We start from the raw sequence: 12,363 nt of genomic DNA, 5'->3' as shown, positions 1-12,363 counted from the left end.
GAAAAAAAGGAGGCGGAGAAGAACGATACAGCCATCAACGATCTGGGGAATGGGCGAGCCTCATAGCTGTCAGTTGCCATGGCCATTTTCACTCTTGCCGGGCGTTGATGTCATTGCGCTTGACAGAGCCATCCCACGTTTGGTGGAAGACGGCTCGGCACGATGCTGTATGCCGTGACAGGTTTGGTGCGTGTGGGAGGTGCGTGTGGATGGGCATTTTGGTTGGGAGGTGTGGTGATACGCGGCTTATTGAGGGGCACGCACGGCATGTCCGTCTCGAATGCTTGCGGTGTATGCCTGCTGGTTGTATTTTGATGGTTGCTTTGCCTATTTGTCGGAACGGATGGGATTAGTTTGTCCTTGGAGGTGGTGTTCATCGATCGTCCGTTGGTATCAGATCGTAGGTTGGGATGTCATGCCATCTGCTCGGGAAATCCGCTGTAGCACCATGTTGAGGACTGTATGAGTGCATCTGGTCGTATACTGAATGAAAGGGGGAGACATGACTATGCGTTATGGAACATGGACGGCGAGTACTGCCTGATGTGAATGCTACTTAGCGGGGGAGGGGATGGGTTTAGAGGCCGGGCACGTTGAGAGTCAAGGGTCCTACCTACAGACATCAGAAAGTCGGGCTGTTTATCTCTAGCAGGGGCCGCCCCTTACATGATCGAGAGCTTGATAGTTCAAGCTTCTTTTTACGGCGGTCCAGTAGCTGGACGACCTGGTTCTCGAAGTCAGTACTACCGAACGAAGCAACGGAACCTTGAACACCAATAGCAGGTTCCGTGGTTAATGTGGTGTTGTGGATCTGCCATGAGCAAGATGTATCTGATAACATGCTTGTTTCGTTACGATTTTAGAGAGCTGAAGCTTACTGTTCTAGATCAGAGTGCTTGAAGCTTTTCATTGTGTGCTGAATCATGTTCGAAGGGTCAGCCATAGACTTTTTGCCTCTCCAAAGGACTAATTTGGACTCACCTGCTTGATGTCACACGTGCAAGATTTTGCCTTAGATACAGGATGACGTCTGACTGATGAGGAGGATGATAGTCGTCCTGAGATATTGGTATCAGAGAGGTCTCCAATATCATCTCGAGGCTTACTAGTAGCAGCAGCAAACGCCCTTTTACGAATATAGGGAGCTATCTTTCCAGGAATTTGTGAGACCAACGAGGGATACAGACAGCATGGTATGCTTCTCCGACCGTGTGTGTTTATGATGTTGCTGGTATAGTTGAGAAATATGATGGGAAGGCCAGGATGACTGGTCCTTAGGTAAAGAACAACATAGATTCCACTGGAAAAAGCATTGAAACTCGAAGAAAGGCCTGGATTTTGAAGTTACGCTGTAAACAGACAGTTTTCCTGTCACAGAGTATGTGAAGAATCTGTATAGCACTTGTCATACTTCTGGAGGACAAGGGACGATCCGCACCAAAGATTCCTTCATCGATGAAATATCTTGATTTGTGCCACGTAAACGTCCGTGATAGACTATATGCTCTATTAATTCTATGGTTCTGAACCTATCTAATTACAGAAACTTCTCTCGATGCACTGTTTGTATAATTGTAAAGAGCAAGAGTGCAAGCACGAGTTCGGACAGTAGGAGTTCTGACTCCTTTGTGAAAGGATCTGGATATACGCAGATACAGATGAGAGAAAAGCTCACTTGCTGGAGTCCCATATCTCTCGTTTCATTCTGTCGCTCTATCTTGTTGAGTCAGTCTCGTCCACTGTATCGAGCTCAGGGTAGTATATAGCTATGCCTCTCCGTTGATGAATGACAATCCGAGTCTTCGATTGGATGGCTCTTTCGGTGAGAGAAGAGGTGATCGTGTGAAGGGTAGCTGGATGCCGCTGGGTACTTACTTACACACAGCTCGTGACAGCATAGCCATCGAACCTTGATCGAAGGTCAATAACTGGCCCATTGAACATTTTTGCTGCAGCAAACTTTGCCTCAGCAAATCAGTTGAGAGAGTGAGTCCCGTGAAAAGAGAACTTGTGTGCTTTGAAGTATTCCAACGCGTTACCCCATCGTTGTCTAATCAAATCATCTCGCATTGTCCACGATCGCGGTCTGTATACCCCGAGGAGATTTAGACGGAGGTCTCCTGCTACCTGCCATGTCGATGACACATACTGGACACCATCACGTCTCAACCGCTTATCACGCAAGTTAACATTGACACGAGGAGCCCCTGGACACGATGACAAGTCAAAAGTCGCCTGTGGTCACGAACGCAAGTCTCGTCCAGACGGGAGTGAGGTGGGCCACCATGTGGTCGGCATGTGGTAAAAAAGCCACTCCATTAAACATCCAAATTGAGGAGCAGACCTAACGATTGGAACGTATACTTGACCTTGTTGCAGGCATCGGTCACTCTTGGCAGGACGACGCTGATATGTCGGAGGACCTTTTCTATTAGACTCTGAGGGCGGAGCAATCTATACCTAGTCGACAAGAATTGGCAAACATTCCCAGGCTTTCCCAGGTTTCTCGAGTCTATATCAAGCGGAAACGAGCTTGGACAAGAAAGATGGGTGAGCTGTATAGAAATAAACAGACAATCGACATCTGGTTGATGATTCGCTACAAGCGTGGTTGGAACTATATATTGAGATGACGGACGACGCCACCCTTCAAAAGCCTACTCTTACGTCTGACTACAGATAGAACTTTGGAGAGTCGTGTTGTGATAGATAGCATCAACAACATGCCACGGTCTGTTTGTGAATTGCTATCAGGGTCATATATCCAAAAAGTTTCAGCTTTAACCTTGACATCTTAATGAAAGTATTTCCATCAGAGCAGTGATCATCCAGGTCCAGACGTTGTCATGCCAGAGACACTTTATTTCGAGAGCCCATCTGACCAAGCCAGTTCATCAAAGAATATCTCAGTGGGTTTCTTGGAAATTCTATCGTTCACTCTCAGATTGGGTACTCCAACCTGCTTCTACCAGAGCATCGGCTCCTGTTTTCATCGATTGTTCCAAAATATGACAAGGAAAGCCAATGGCCAATCCCAGAGAAACTGAATGTAACTACTGTTAATTCCAGCCACAAAGATACCATGCTTTCGATGATGAGGCATGGCCTTAAGGGCAATTTCATGCGATTCTTCTCTTCTCTCCCTGTATGTGTGTGAGCGAGCTGTTTCACACGACGAACATTCACTCCGTATCGCGCATGATCGCCCGCAGCTTCTCATGTCAAAGCCGTGTTTCGCGGGGCTTTGAAGCTAAAGATGCGCTTGGTCAACGAGACAGCAGCACGAGATTGAACACCGTGAGGATCTCTGCTCTCTAATGCACCTTTAACATCATCATCTCGCCAAGTCTAGAGTCGTTGGATGTAAGTGATGCATCCCCGCAACAGACACTGACGATCATGATAAGCGCCGAGGAGTGAATGAGGGGTTTGATCGCGTCAATTATCCAAGATCTGATCGCACGGAGGGTTCATAGCAAGGACCATGCCTGCAAGATAGCTACCACCATGGTTTTACTATGGAGACATGATAGATGTTCCCTGGCCAGCTGACTTGATCGTGTGATGACGATTCACTCGGTGGTGGAGTAGAAGTTGTTTTAATGCGTGCTTGTTGGCATGTTTCACAGAGAGGAAATGGATGAAAGGAAGTGAAGCTGGACGGAGCTGCGGACATGCGAGGAGGTAGTCGATGATGACATGCTCCAGCTGTAATTGAAGATAAGAGGGGGGGAGAGCCCAGTGTGCAGCGAAAACATATAGTGCAAGGAAGTGAACGCAAAGGATTCGACATCATGTCCTCGATATGGAAATCCCCGGCAGGCTTCACGTGGCTCAACTCAGGATCGTTGCGGCATCAAGCCATAGGAATAGTCATATAACTCAAGGTGGCGGAGCTCATGTGTAAGCCCACAAAGCTGCCATTATGCGGTTGAACGACCGAGGCTGAGGCTGGGGCTGGGGCACATCTACTTGGTTGATTACTTCTCACGACAGTGGCGCAGAAGAACAAAACGTCGCCCAATGTTCATCCGCAGCCGAGCGAGGGTGGTCAGCGCCCTGGAGCAAGTGAATCGGCTCGCACAGGTGGCCGGAAGATTCGCGCCACGAGATGAGGCTCTTGTTTGAGACAGCTGACAAGTTTCTGAGCTTGGTCGAGTTGAGCCGCGCCCGAGTAGAGAGAGACGGGCCATTTCCAAAACGGGATAATTCAATGATGGTACAAACACATTGTAGAGAAAAAAACATGGACTCGCGATGGTAACAGGCCATTTGCGTGAAGAGGGCAGCCACCGCGAGACACGTGGATGGAACAAAGAGAAGAGGAGGAGGAGGAGGGGTGGCAGCCATCTTACGGAAGTGAGGGGTTGTTATCGGGAGTCTGTGTGTGTCAGTTCAAGCAACAATGGGCTAAAGTAATCACCAACAACATCCATCACAAAGGAGCTGAGAGCTGAAAGCTGAGATAGAACAAAAAAAAAAAAAAAAAAAAAAAAATGAGGCGCCAACTCTCGGAGCTTCGGGAGCTTTGCGCAGCTTTGATTCTTGGGAGCTGTTGGAGAGAAATGCCGAAGACGCCGTTGCTCCCGCCCGCATCAAAGGGGGGGCGGCGTGAGTTGAGTTGCGCCACCAGATGGAAGCTTGTCGCAAGCCACAAGAAGGATTGTTGCTTTTCTGTTGTGATGAGGTCTTTTTTTTTTTTTTTTGCCCTGTTTGTTCAGCTTGTCTGCTTGTCTTGATATTATGATTTTGATTGACGGCGGAAGCGGGTCGGTTAGTCTGGAGCTGCTGTCTCGTCTGTCTGTAACGGACGGCAACCAACCGGTGGCACAAGCACAAGCACAGGTTTGCGTTGTTGTTGCGAGATTTCCCCAGTAGTTGGTATTAGGGGACGCTATTGTGAGTTCCCCGGAGGCATAGCGCGGGATAGCGTGATTTCTTGATGGTGGTGGTGGTGCTATGATATTAGTACTATTATATGGGGGACCGAGGTAGTATGAAGGTGGTTGGGAGTTGATAGATAGATAGATGGGGGCGGAGATGGCGAAGCGAGGCAAGCGTGAGACTCGAGTCTTGGAAGTTGAGGGAAGATAATACATAGGATGTCGTGATAGCATGGCGGCAAGGGCTAAAACACATGAACGGAGAGAGAAAAACACACAGACGAGATGACGGGGAGGTTGGGGGATGGGTGAACAGAGCGGGGAGGGGAGGGATTGCGAATGTGCCCTTTTCCCAGCTGCCGTTTTCTGTCTCTCAGTATTCATTGTTGCGGCACATATATGATGATACTACTACTACTACTACCAACCAACGAACCTCGTTTGTAAACTGAACTATTGGCTTCTTCTACAACGATCACGATGCGACAGGGGCCCCCGTAGAAGACGGAAGAACTGACTCTACATACATAGTATGTAATACTACTAGGAACGAGGACAAACCACATGTCAGGCGCATTGCTCGACGCAAAATCGAGTCTCTGCCGTTGCAGCGGAATGTCACTCGGGCGTTTTTCTTGCATCCGCGTAATTGGCGAGTGATACGAAGGGCTTTTTTTTTTTTTTTTTTTGTCGTTCGTACGATTGTGGACGTTGCGTTGGACTCGTACGAAAACAAAAAGCACATGCATGGTTCAACACACCCAGTTGCGCTGCCTACCTAGGTACATGTATCATGCGTCTTCATCCTTCTGTCTATCTGTCTGTCTGTCTGTCTGTGACAGGATCAGGATTTGTTTTCCTTCCACCGCCTTTCACGGAACACACACACACACACACACTTACACACACACATGCAGCTCGACTACCTGGGTATTATATGGCGGTGGCGGCCAGAAAGGGGATTGCCCTTTTCGTTCAGACACACAGTAGGTACTACTAGTAGTAGTAGTTGAAGTTCTCTCTGCCTTGATTTTGCCCTTGCCGCCCCCCTCTCTTATCACAGCTCCATATTGCCCGTACATAGGTACAGACGACAACAGACAGACATACGATGCGATACGATACGATAGGTATGATATGTCCACGATACTATGGCGACTATGGTATGGCGGTAAGGTATGGAGGTACACAATCCTTGTAGTACATGCACGCATGCATAGGTACGAAAGCAGCCCAACTCCACAGACGAACCTGCAACTGCAGCAGGCAAGGGATGGAAAGGCGGTGGCAGATTGCTGGGGGGCTGCATACATATCGCATGCGCCTCTTTTCGTCCCATGCATTGCCCGCCCACCAGTCGCCTGCTTGTTTCTCTCTCTTTTTGAGGAACAGGAACAGGGACAGGAGCAGGGACAACTGCACGAGCAAAGAGGGAACAGCTCATCAACGGCGCGCGTCCTGCTGGGTCCCCTTACCTTAATATTTGCCCTATGCAGATCATTTACCGCCCAGACAAAAACACTGAGACGGAGACGGAGAGAGAAGAAAGAAGAAGGTGAGTTGAGGCTTTCTGGCGAAATGCGTCCCGCGCTTCCGGGGGGGGGGGGGGGGGGGGGGGGGGGGCAGTTTGGCAGAGAGAGAGAGAGAGAGAGAGAGAGAGTCTTGTTGCGCTGGCATGAGACGGGGACGTTTTCAACTGAGACAGGGCATCGTTATGTTAGTATGTAAATTGTTACTGGCGGTGCATGTCTTGGAGGTTAATGTATATCCCAGCTTTGCTACTCGAGGCGGCATACAAACTACATAGCATATACTTGTATATGTATGACCTTGAGATGAAGTGAGTGATTAATAAAGCAATCAATGGAAGACGTGCAATGAGTGATTGTGATGGTATCAGTATCTCGTCTCCAGCTTTCGTCTCATCCAAGTCCGCCAAGCCCTCCGATATCAGCGCGTAACAGGCGATCGGTCATGCCTGAGCCCCGGGAGCTGCTGCTCCAGCTGCTACATACATATGTACTATTACTACTACTGCCGGCAACTCATGCGGGAGCCACCGACGGGGACCCTGTAAGGATAGGTACTCGTAGTAAAAAGAAAAAATAAAGGGAGGCGGGAGGCGGGAAAGACGCCAGAAAGTCACGCAGGACGGGACGACGGGACCAGCTCTCTCTTTTTTGTCGCCGGAGCGGAGAAGACGACAAGACAAGACACGGACGGGGCCAGGGCCAGGGGGCTGCTTCGTCTTGGTCTCTCCCGGGGTCGCTTTTTGTCTGTGGATTCCAGAGAAGCAAAGCACGGCGCAAAGTCGAGCTTTGGAAAACCTCCCCTCATCAATTACAGCAGCAAGCAGCAGGATTACTACCTCCAGGGCTAGTATATGGGAATCACCTGTAAAAGTACCTACATGCCTTCATGCATGCCTTACCGCAATGTCATATGTACAGGGCATACATACATACTGTACGTACATACATACATGCTCCTCCTCCTACATACTCCGTAACACCGCTTGCATCTCGTCTGTCGCGTCATTGCCGTGCGTTGCATCTGGGCGGTGTTTTGCCTGCAGCGTTTGCGCGCTTTTTGATATGGAGCAGCAGGAGAGGGTACATGTACCGAGTGCTGCGGACTGACTCAACTACAGTTGCCCCCGTAATAGGTACCTTTTGTTATACCTAACAGCAGTGCCCAACAGTAATAAAAGGTGGTGTAATACTTGTTTGTACGAGTATGTAGGTAGGTACGGAGAGAGGTCGAAACGGTCTCACGCTGCATCTGTTGCAAAGTCCCCTTCACATGAGCGGCGAGTGGGCGTCGAGTCCCTCTCATTAAATAGTAGCTCGGATAGTGGCAACGGGGAAGCGGGATGAATTCATTTCCTCTGCCTCCAGCTTCATCTCTCGACTCCGTAATTGATCCTGACTACTACTACTACTACTACTGTATGCACCAACCACTATTGCCTGCTTGGCCCAACTAGGTACCTGAGGCGCAGCACAACGGGGTCGCATCGGATCGATTACTATCATCACAGCAATCAATTGAGAATCAATAATCCGTCAACAAACGGTATTATTACGGAGCAACAGTAGGTTAGTAATTTTACCTCGACTTCAAGTCGCTGACAATCTACTTACCTTCTTACCTAAGGTACACAGCACCCAAGAAGTACCGAGTACGGGGTCCGGGATCTGGCGAGCCACGTATTTCCGCGCCGCCCCGGTTGCGTCTGCGAGGGTACCAAGTACATGGTTCGGGGGGCTCCGCAGCTGCATCAAATCCGCCACAGCAGAGCAAGGGGGGGATTTCATGATACCGCCTTTCCTGACCCGCGCTCTTTTGCGCTGTTGCAATTTAACTGGCAGAGAGGGGGAGGGGCAGTATTAGTCTGTACTGTACTGTAGAGAAAAAGCAACGAAGGCGGAGCGAAGCAAAGACAAAGAGAGAGACAAAGAGAGAGAGAGAGAGAGAGAGAGAGAGAGAGAGAGTGTGTGTGTGTGTGCGTGCGCGCGCAAGGACAGAGCCAAGGTATGTAGGAAAGGCGGTAATGATACAACATGAAGACAGCATGCGAAGCAACTTCCTGGGAAGCCATCCCGCCATTGAACTCCTCACGGGGCGCCATCGGAGCTTGCGGTGAAGACAATTATACATGTGATCTCGGGCCCTCGTGTAAGACAACTCTGACCTCAAAGTCGCCTGTTGCGTTTGGGCGTGCAGGGCAGGGCATGGGCACACGTTGTCTCAGCCATTACCTCAGGCTGCGGTAATTTTCGACCTGCTCTCTCGGCCGCAAACAGCTGCCCGCGTGGGTGCTGTGCTTCTTCTTGGCTCTACTTGTACTTGTTCGTGTCTCGTAATACAACTACCTGACAGACAGGTAAAAAGGAGCAGCAAGCTCGTAATAATGTCGCTGTTGGCCGCCTTTCGTTACAGAATGTACTCGCACGGCCGGCCGCGCCAATGGTAGACGAGAGTACGAGCAATTTCACAGGGAGTGGCTGGGGGGGGTTGATATTGCACAAGTACACCAGCAGCGCAAACATGCTGCGGGAGGTACATGCGGCGGGAGGAGCCATCAATTTCGCTGGATGGAAATAGTGCTCCATGGGTCGGTCCATGGGTTCTGCCTGGGTTCCCCCCCCCCTGCCTGCTCCCCACAGCCCATTGACGTTGGCAAGGGTTGTGATGGGCGGGCGGAACGTCTGGAAAGGCTGTCGAAGGCTCCGTCGCCGCTTGGTGTCGCGTCCACGTGCCTCGCAATGCCCGAGGGGGGCTAATAAGCAGGAGAGAGAGGCAGAGAGAGGGAGAGAGAGGGAGAGAGAGAGATGAAGAGGCAGCGGTTTTGATTACTGACAGCGTCGATCGCTTCGGTGACTACTATGTACCTATGTATGATCGATGGCTCGATTGATGGATTGATCGATACACTGACAGTGACGCGAGGAAAAGGAGGGGGATGACGCTTTGATGCTGGAGGCTTGGAGCCGGGCGAAGGATCGTGGGTTAATTAATGACGAGTCCATTCAAACAGTCTGTGAGATGGAAGACAGGAGAAGAGAACAACATGAACCAAGTATTCTTAGTCGCCAGCCAGGAAACGGCAGCCGGCGCAACCGTTTTGGCGGCTGCAGCAGGAATCTGGCCGACTTCAAGCTGGATTCAACAGAGCAGGACGAACCTCGAACAAGCCACGTCCGTTTGCGACTCCCATCGCTTCCGCGCCTCGCTTCGCTCGAGTCCATGTTGTCTTTTGAATACTAACATCCGACTCTTTCCTCTGCGCCAGTTCAGTTTTTTGTGCCCGTTCGCCACCAAAGGCCGCCGTCTGATCCAGATGCAACCAAGCCAACATCCATCCTCCAGTCTCCATAACACCGCCTTGGCCGCAATGGATCCGAACATACATAACCTGAACGCAGCTGCAACTGGAGCAGCGCAATCAGACCCCGGCCCAGCGCTACTGGCTGACCCCCTACCGGCTCCCGGGCCATACCGCCAAACCGCCCTCCAGCGCCTCTCAGCAGCGCCGCATCCAGCCTGCGCCGGTGCCTGTTCCAGCGCCATTTAGAGGCCCCTCCTCCCCCCCCCAGTCCCCCGGACCACCGCCATATTGCCTGGTACTACTACTACTAGGTATCCTCGGCCTCACCTCTTCGTGGCCCATCGCCATCTCCAACCCCAACTAGTCACCGGCTCCTCTCATAACCATACCTATCCCCTCCCTTGTCCACGCCCCGTTTTCCTCCTTTTTCCCTCTTTGCCCTCCCCCCCCCGGACCACGCCAGGCCTTGTTCTTTCGTTCTCTTGCATCGTTTGGGTCCTTTGGGGTGCGTTTCCGGGAGCCCAGTGCAGACGCTTTGGTGGAGCTTCGCAGTCGGTCACCGTGTAACTCGTTCGCTCCCAGCTGCAGCTCCCAGGAACCACGGCAACGATGGCTTGCAGTCGGTGTAGGTAATATTAGCATGCTAGCCACTGCGTGTCCGGACGAAACGACTTTGCGGGCATCCGACAGGGGGTGCTGCTTGGGATTGCAATCCGAAACTTAAAACAAGAGAGCCAGGAGGAAGAAGAAGCATCGTCGAAGCCGCATCCATCGTCCCTCTTGTCGTACAGCTTCAATACCTGACCTCACGTTACCTTGCCTCTTCCTCTTCCTTTTACTACTACTACTACTACTACCTTGTCCCATGTACCCAGCTCTGCCTTGAGAAGAGAAGCTTCCCATTCTGCTCTCCGTCTTGGCTGGCTGGCTGGCAGTTTCTGTATAATCAATCCTTCAATCATCTTGTCTCTCGGTCCATCCTCACCAGCTCATCACACGCCATACACACCAACACGAGGACACACATACAGACACACACATACACGCAGACACACACACACACATCTACCTAATCTGCCCGCGGCAGCCATGGCTTCATTACAGACGCAGCCGTCGGGCCTGAGCGGCGCCGGCAAGCTCACCAAGTCGCGCAGCCGCATCGTCGTCAAGCCCATCCTCAAGCGGCTGCACCACGTCCACTCGCACTCGGAGCGCAACTCGCTCGACCTCAACCGCGGCTGGGACGACCAGCCCGTGGCCACGACGCCCGAGCTCGAGTACGGCTCCTTCGACTTTGGCGCGCGCGACCTCGACGACCTGAGCGCCGACCGCCGCCTGTATTCCACCTACGCAGCTGCGCCAGCCGCCGGCGCAAAGCTCGCGCGCGACGTCAGCTTCACCAGCCTGTCCAAGACCAAGCCGGACCTGGGCGCCGCGCCGCCTGGCCTCGCCCGCGCAAACACCTTCTCCTTCTCCCCAGCCTCGCACGCCCGCTCGACCAGCGGCAACTCAGTCTCGGCCGCCGCCGCCGCCACCACCCGCGCCGGCTCCTTCGTCCACCCCTTCCAGCAGATGCCCCGGACCTCGACGCCGCCGCTGCACTCGTACGCAAACTCCCTCTCCTCGCTCGACGGCGGCCTCACCGCCCAGCAGCAGCGCGACCTGACCTCGGCCATTGCCGAGAGCAGCGACAGCAGAAACAGCAGCAGCAACAGCAGCAGCAGCAGCAGCAGCAGCGACGACGACGACGACAACAGGCCGAACCTCGACGAGCCGCCGCTGGCCTCGCAGTCTGGCGAGGAGGCTTCCAACCGGGCCGCTTCCGCCGCCACAAACTCCAAGAAGCTGTCCTACTCCTCCAGCCTGCGCTCAAACTCGCCCGCCTCCAAGCCCGCGGCGCCTCCTGGCCGCCACTCGCTCTCCGGGCGACCCTCGCTGTCCGGCAGCCAGCGCACCAGCTCAGATGGGCCGTCGGTCAGGGCCGCCACCACTCGCTCCAACTCGGGCCCTTCTGTACAACGTCTCACCCAGGCCGCTGTGAATCACCAGTCCGCGTTGGCAAACGACTCCTCATCTTCCAATGCCGCCTCCGTTCCCTTGCTCATCTCCACCACCCAGCAGAAGACGGCCTCCAACCCGGTCTGCTCAACCTCGCCCATCTCCCCCTTTCGCACGTCGCTGGACATGAACGGCTTCCGCCTGCGCTCCCGGAGCGAGATGGACTCGTCCACCCGCCAGGAGCAGGTCCGCGAGGCCCGCCGCAAGTTCGAGGCCAAGGAGAAGGAGAAGGAGGAAAAGTACGCCCGCGAGCAGATCAAGAAGCGCGAGCGCGCCGACGCCAAGGAGGCTCACAAGATTGAGCGCGCCCAGGCCCAGAAGCGCAAGACGAGCTTTGGCTACACCACGCCCATCTCCAGCGCCAGGAACTCGTCCAGCGTCCGCGAGAAGACCGAGTCTGATCCTCTCAACGGCAGCCAGCCCCAAGAGGCCCCCTCCCGGAGCAAGTCGGCCAAGCGCAGGACAAACAGCCTTTGGACCGCATTCATGCTCTGGCTGAGAACCCGTCTGCTCAAGCTGGCGAGACGACAGCGATGAGTGCACGTTTCACCAAACCATCACCCAACATCAGATATATCTGCATAGCTCTCT

At 52.9% G+C, this 12,363-nt stretch overlaps 1 protein-coding gene across 1 annotated transcript; it reads left to right on the top strand.

The window, feature by feature from the left end:
• Nucleotides 1–10,803: 10,803 nt before the first annotated feature.
• TRIREDRAFT_108899 (uncharacterized protein) lies at nt 10,804–12,309 on the top strand (the record flags this gene model as incomplete). The annotated part of the gene is made up of 1 exon (XM_006966624.1): nt 10,804–12,309. The coding sequence occupies one exon, from the start codon at nt 10,804–10,806 to the stop codon at nt 12,307–12,309; it is 1,506 nt and encodes a 501-aa protein (XP_006966686.1).
• Between the last annotated feature and the right edge of the window lie 54 nt (nt 12,310–12,363).

The sequence above is a fragment of the Trichoderma reesei genome, assembly GCF_000167675.1.
Source record: "Trichoderma reesei QM6a unplaced genomic scaffold TRIREscaffold_13, whole genome shotgun sequence".
Classification (NCBI taxonomy): domain Eukaryota; kingdom Fungi; phylum Ascomycota; class Sordariomycetes; order Hypocreales; family Hypocreaceae; genus Trichoderma; species Trichoderma reesei.
This window is presented reverse-complemented; position numbering and strand designations above follow the sequence as displayed.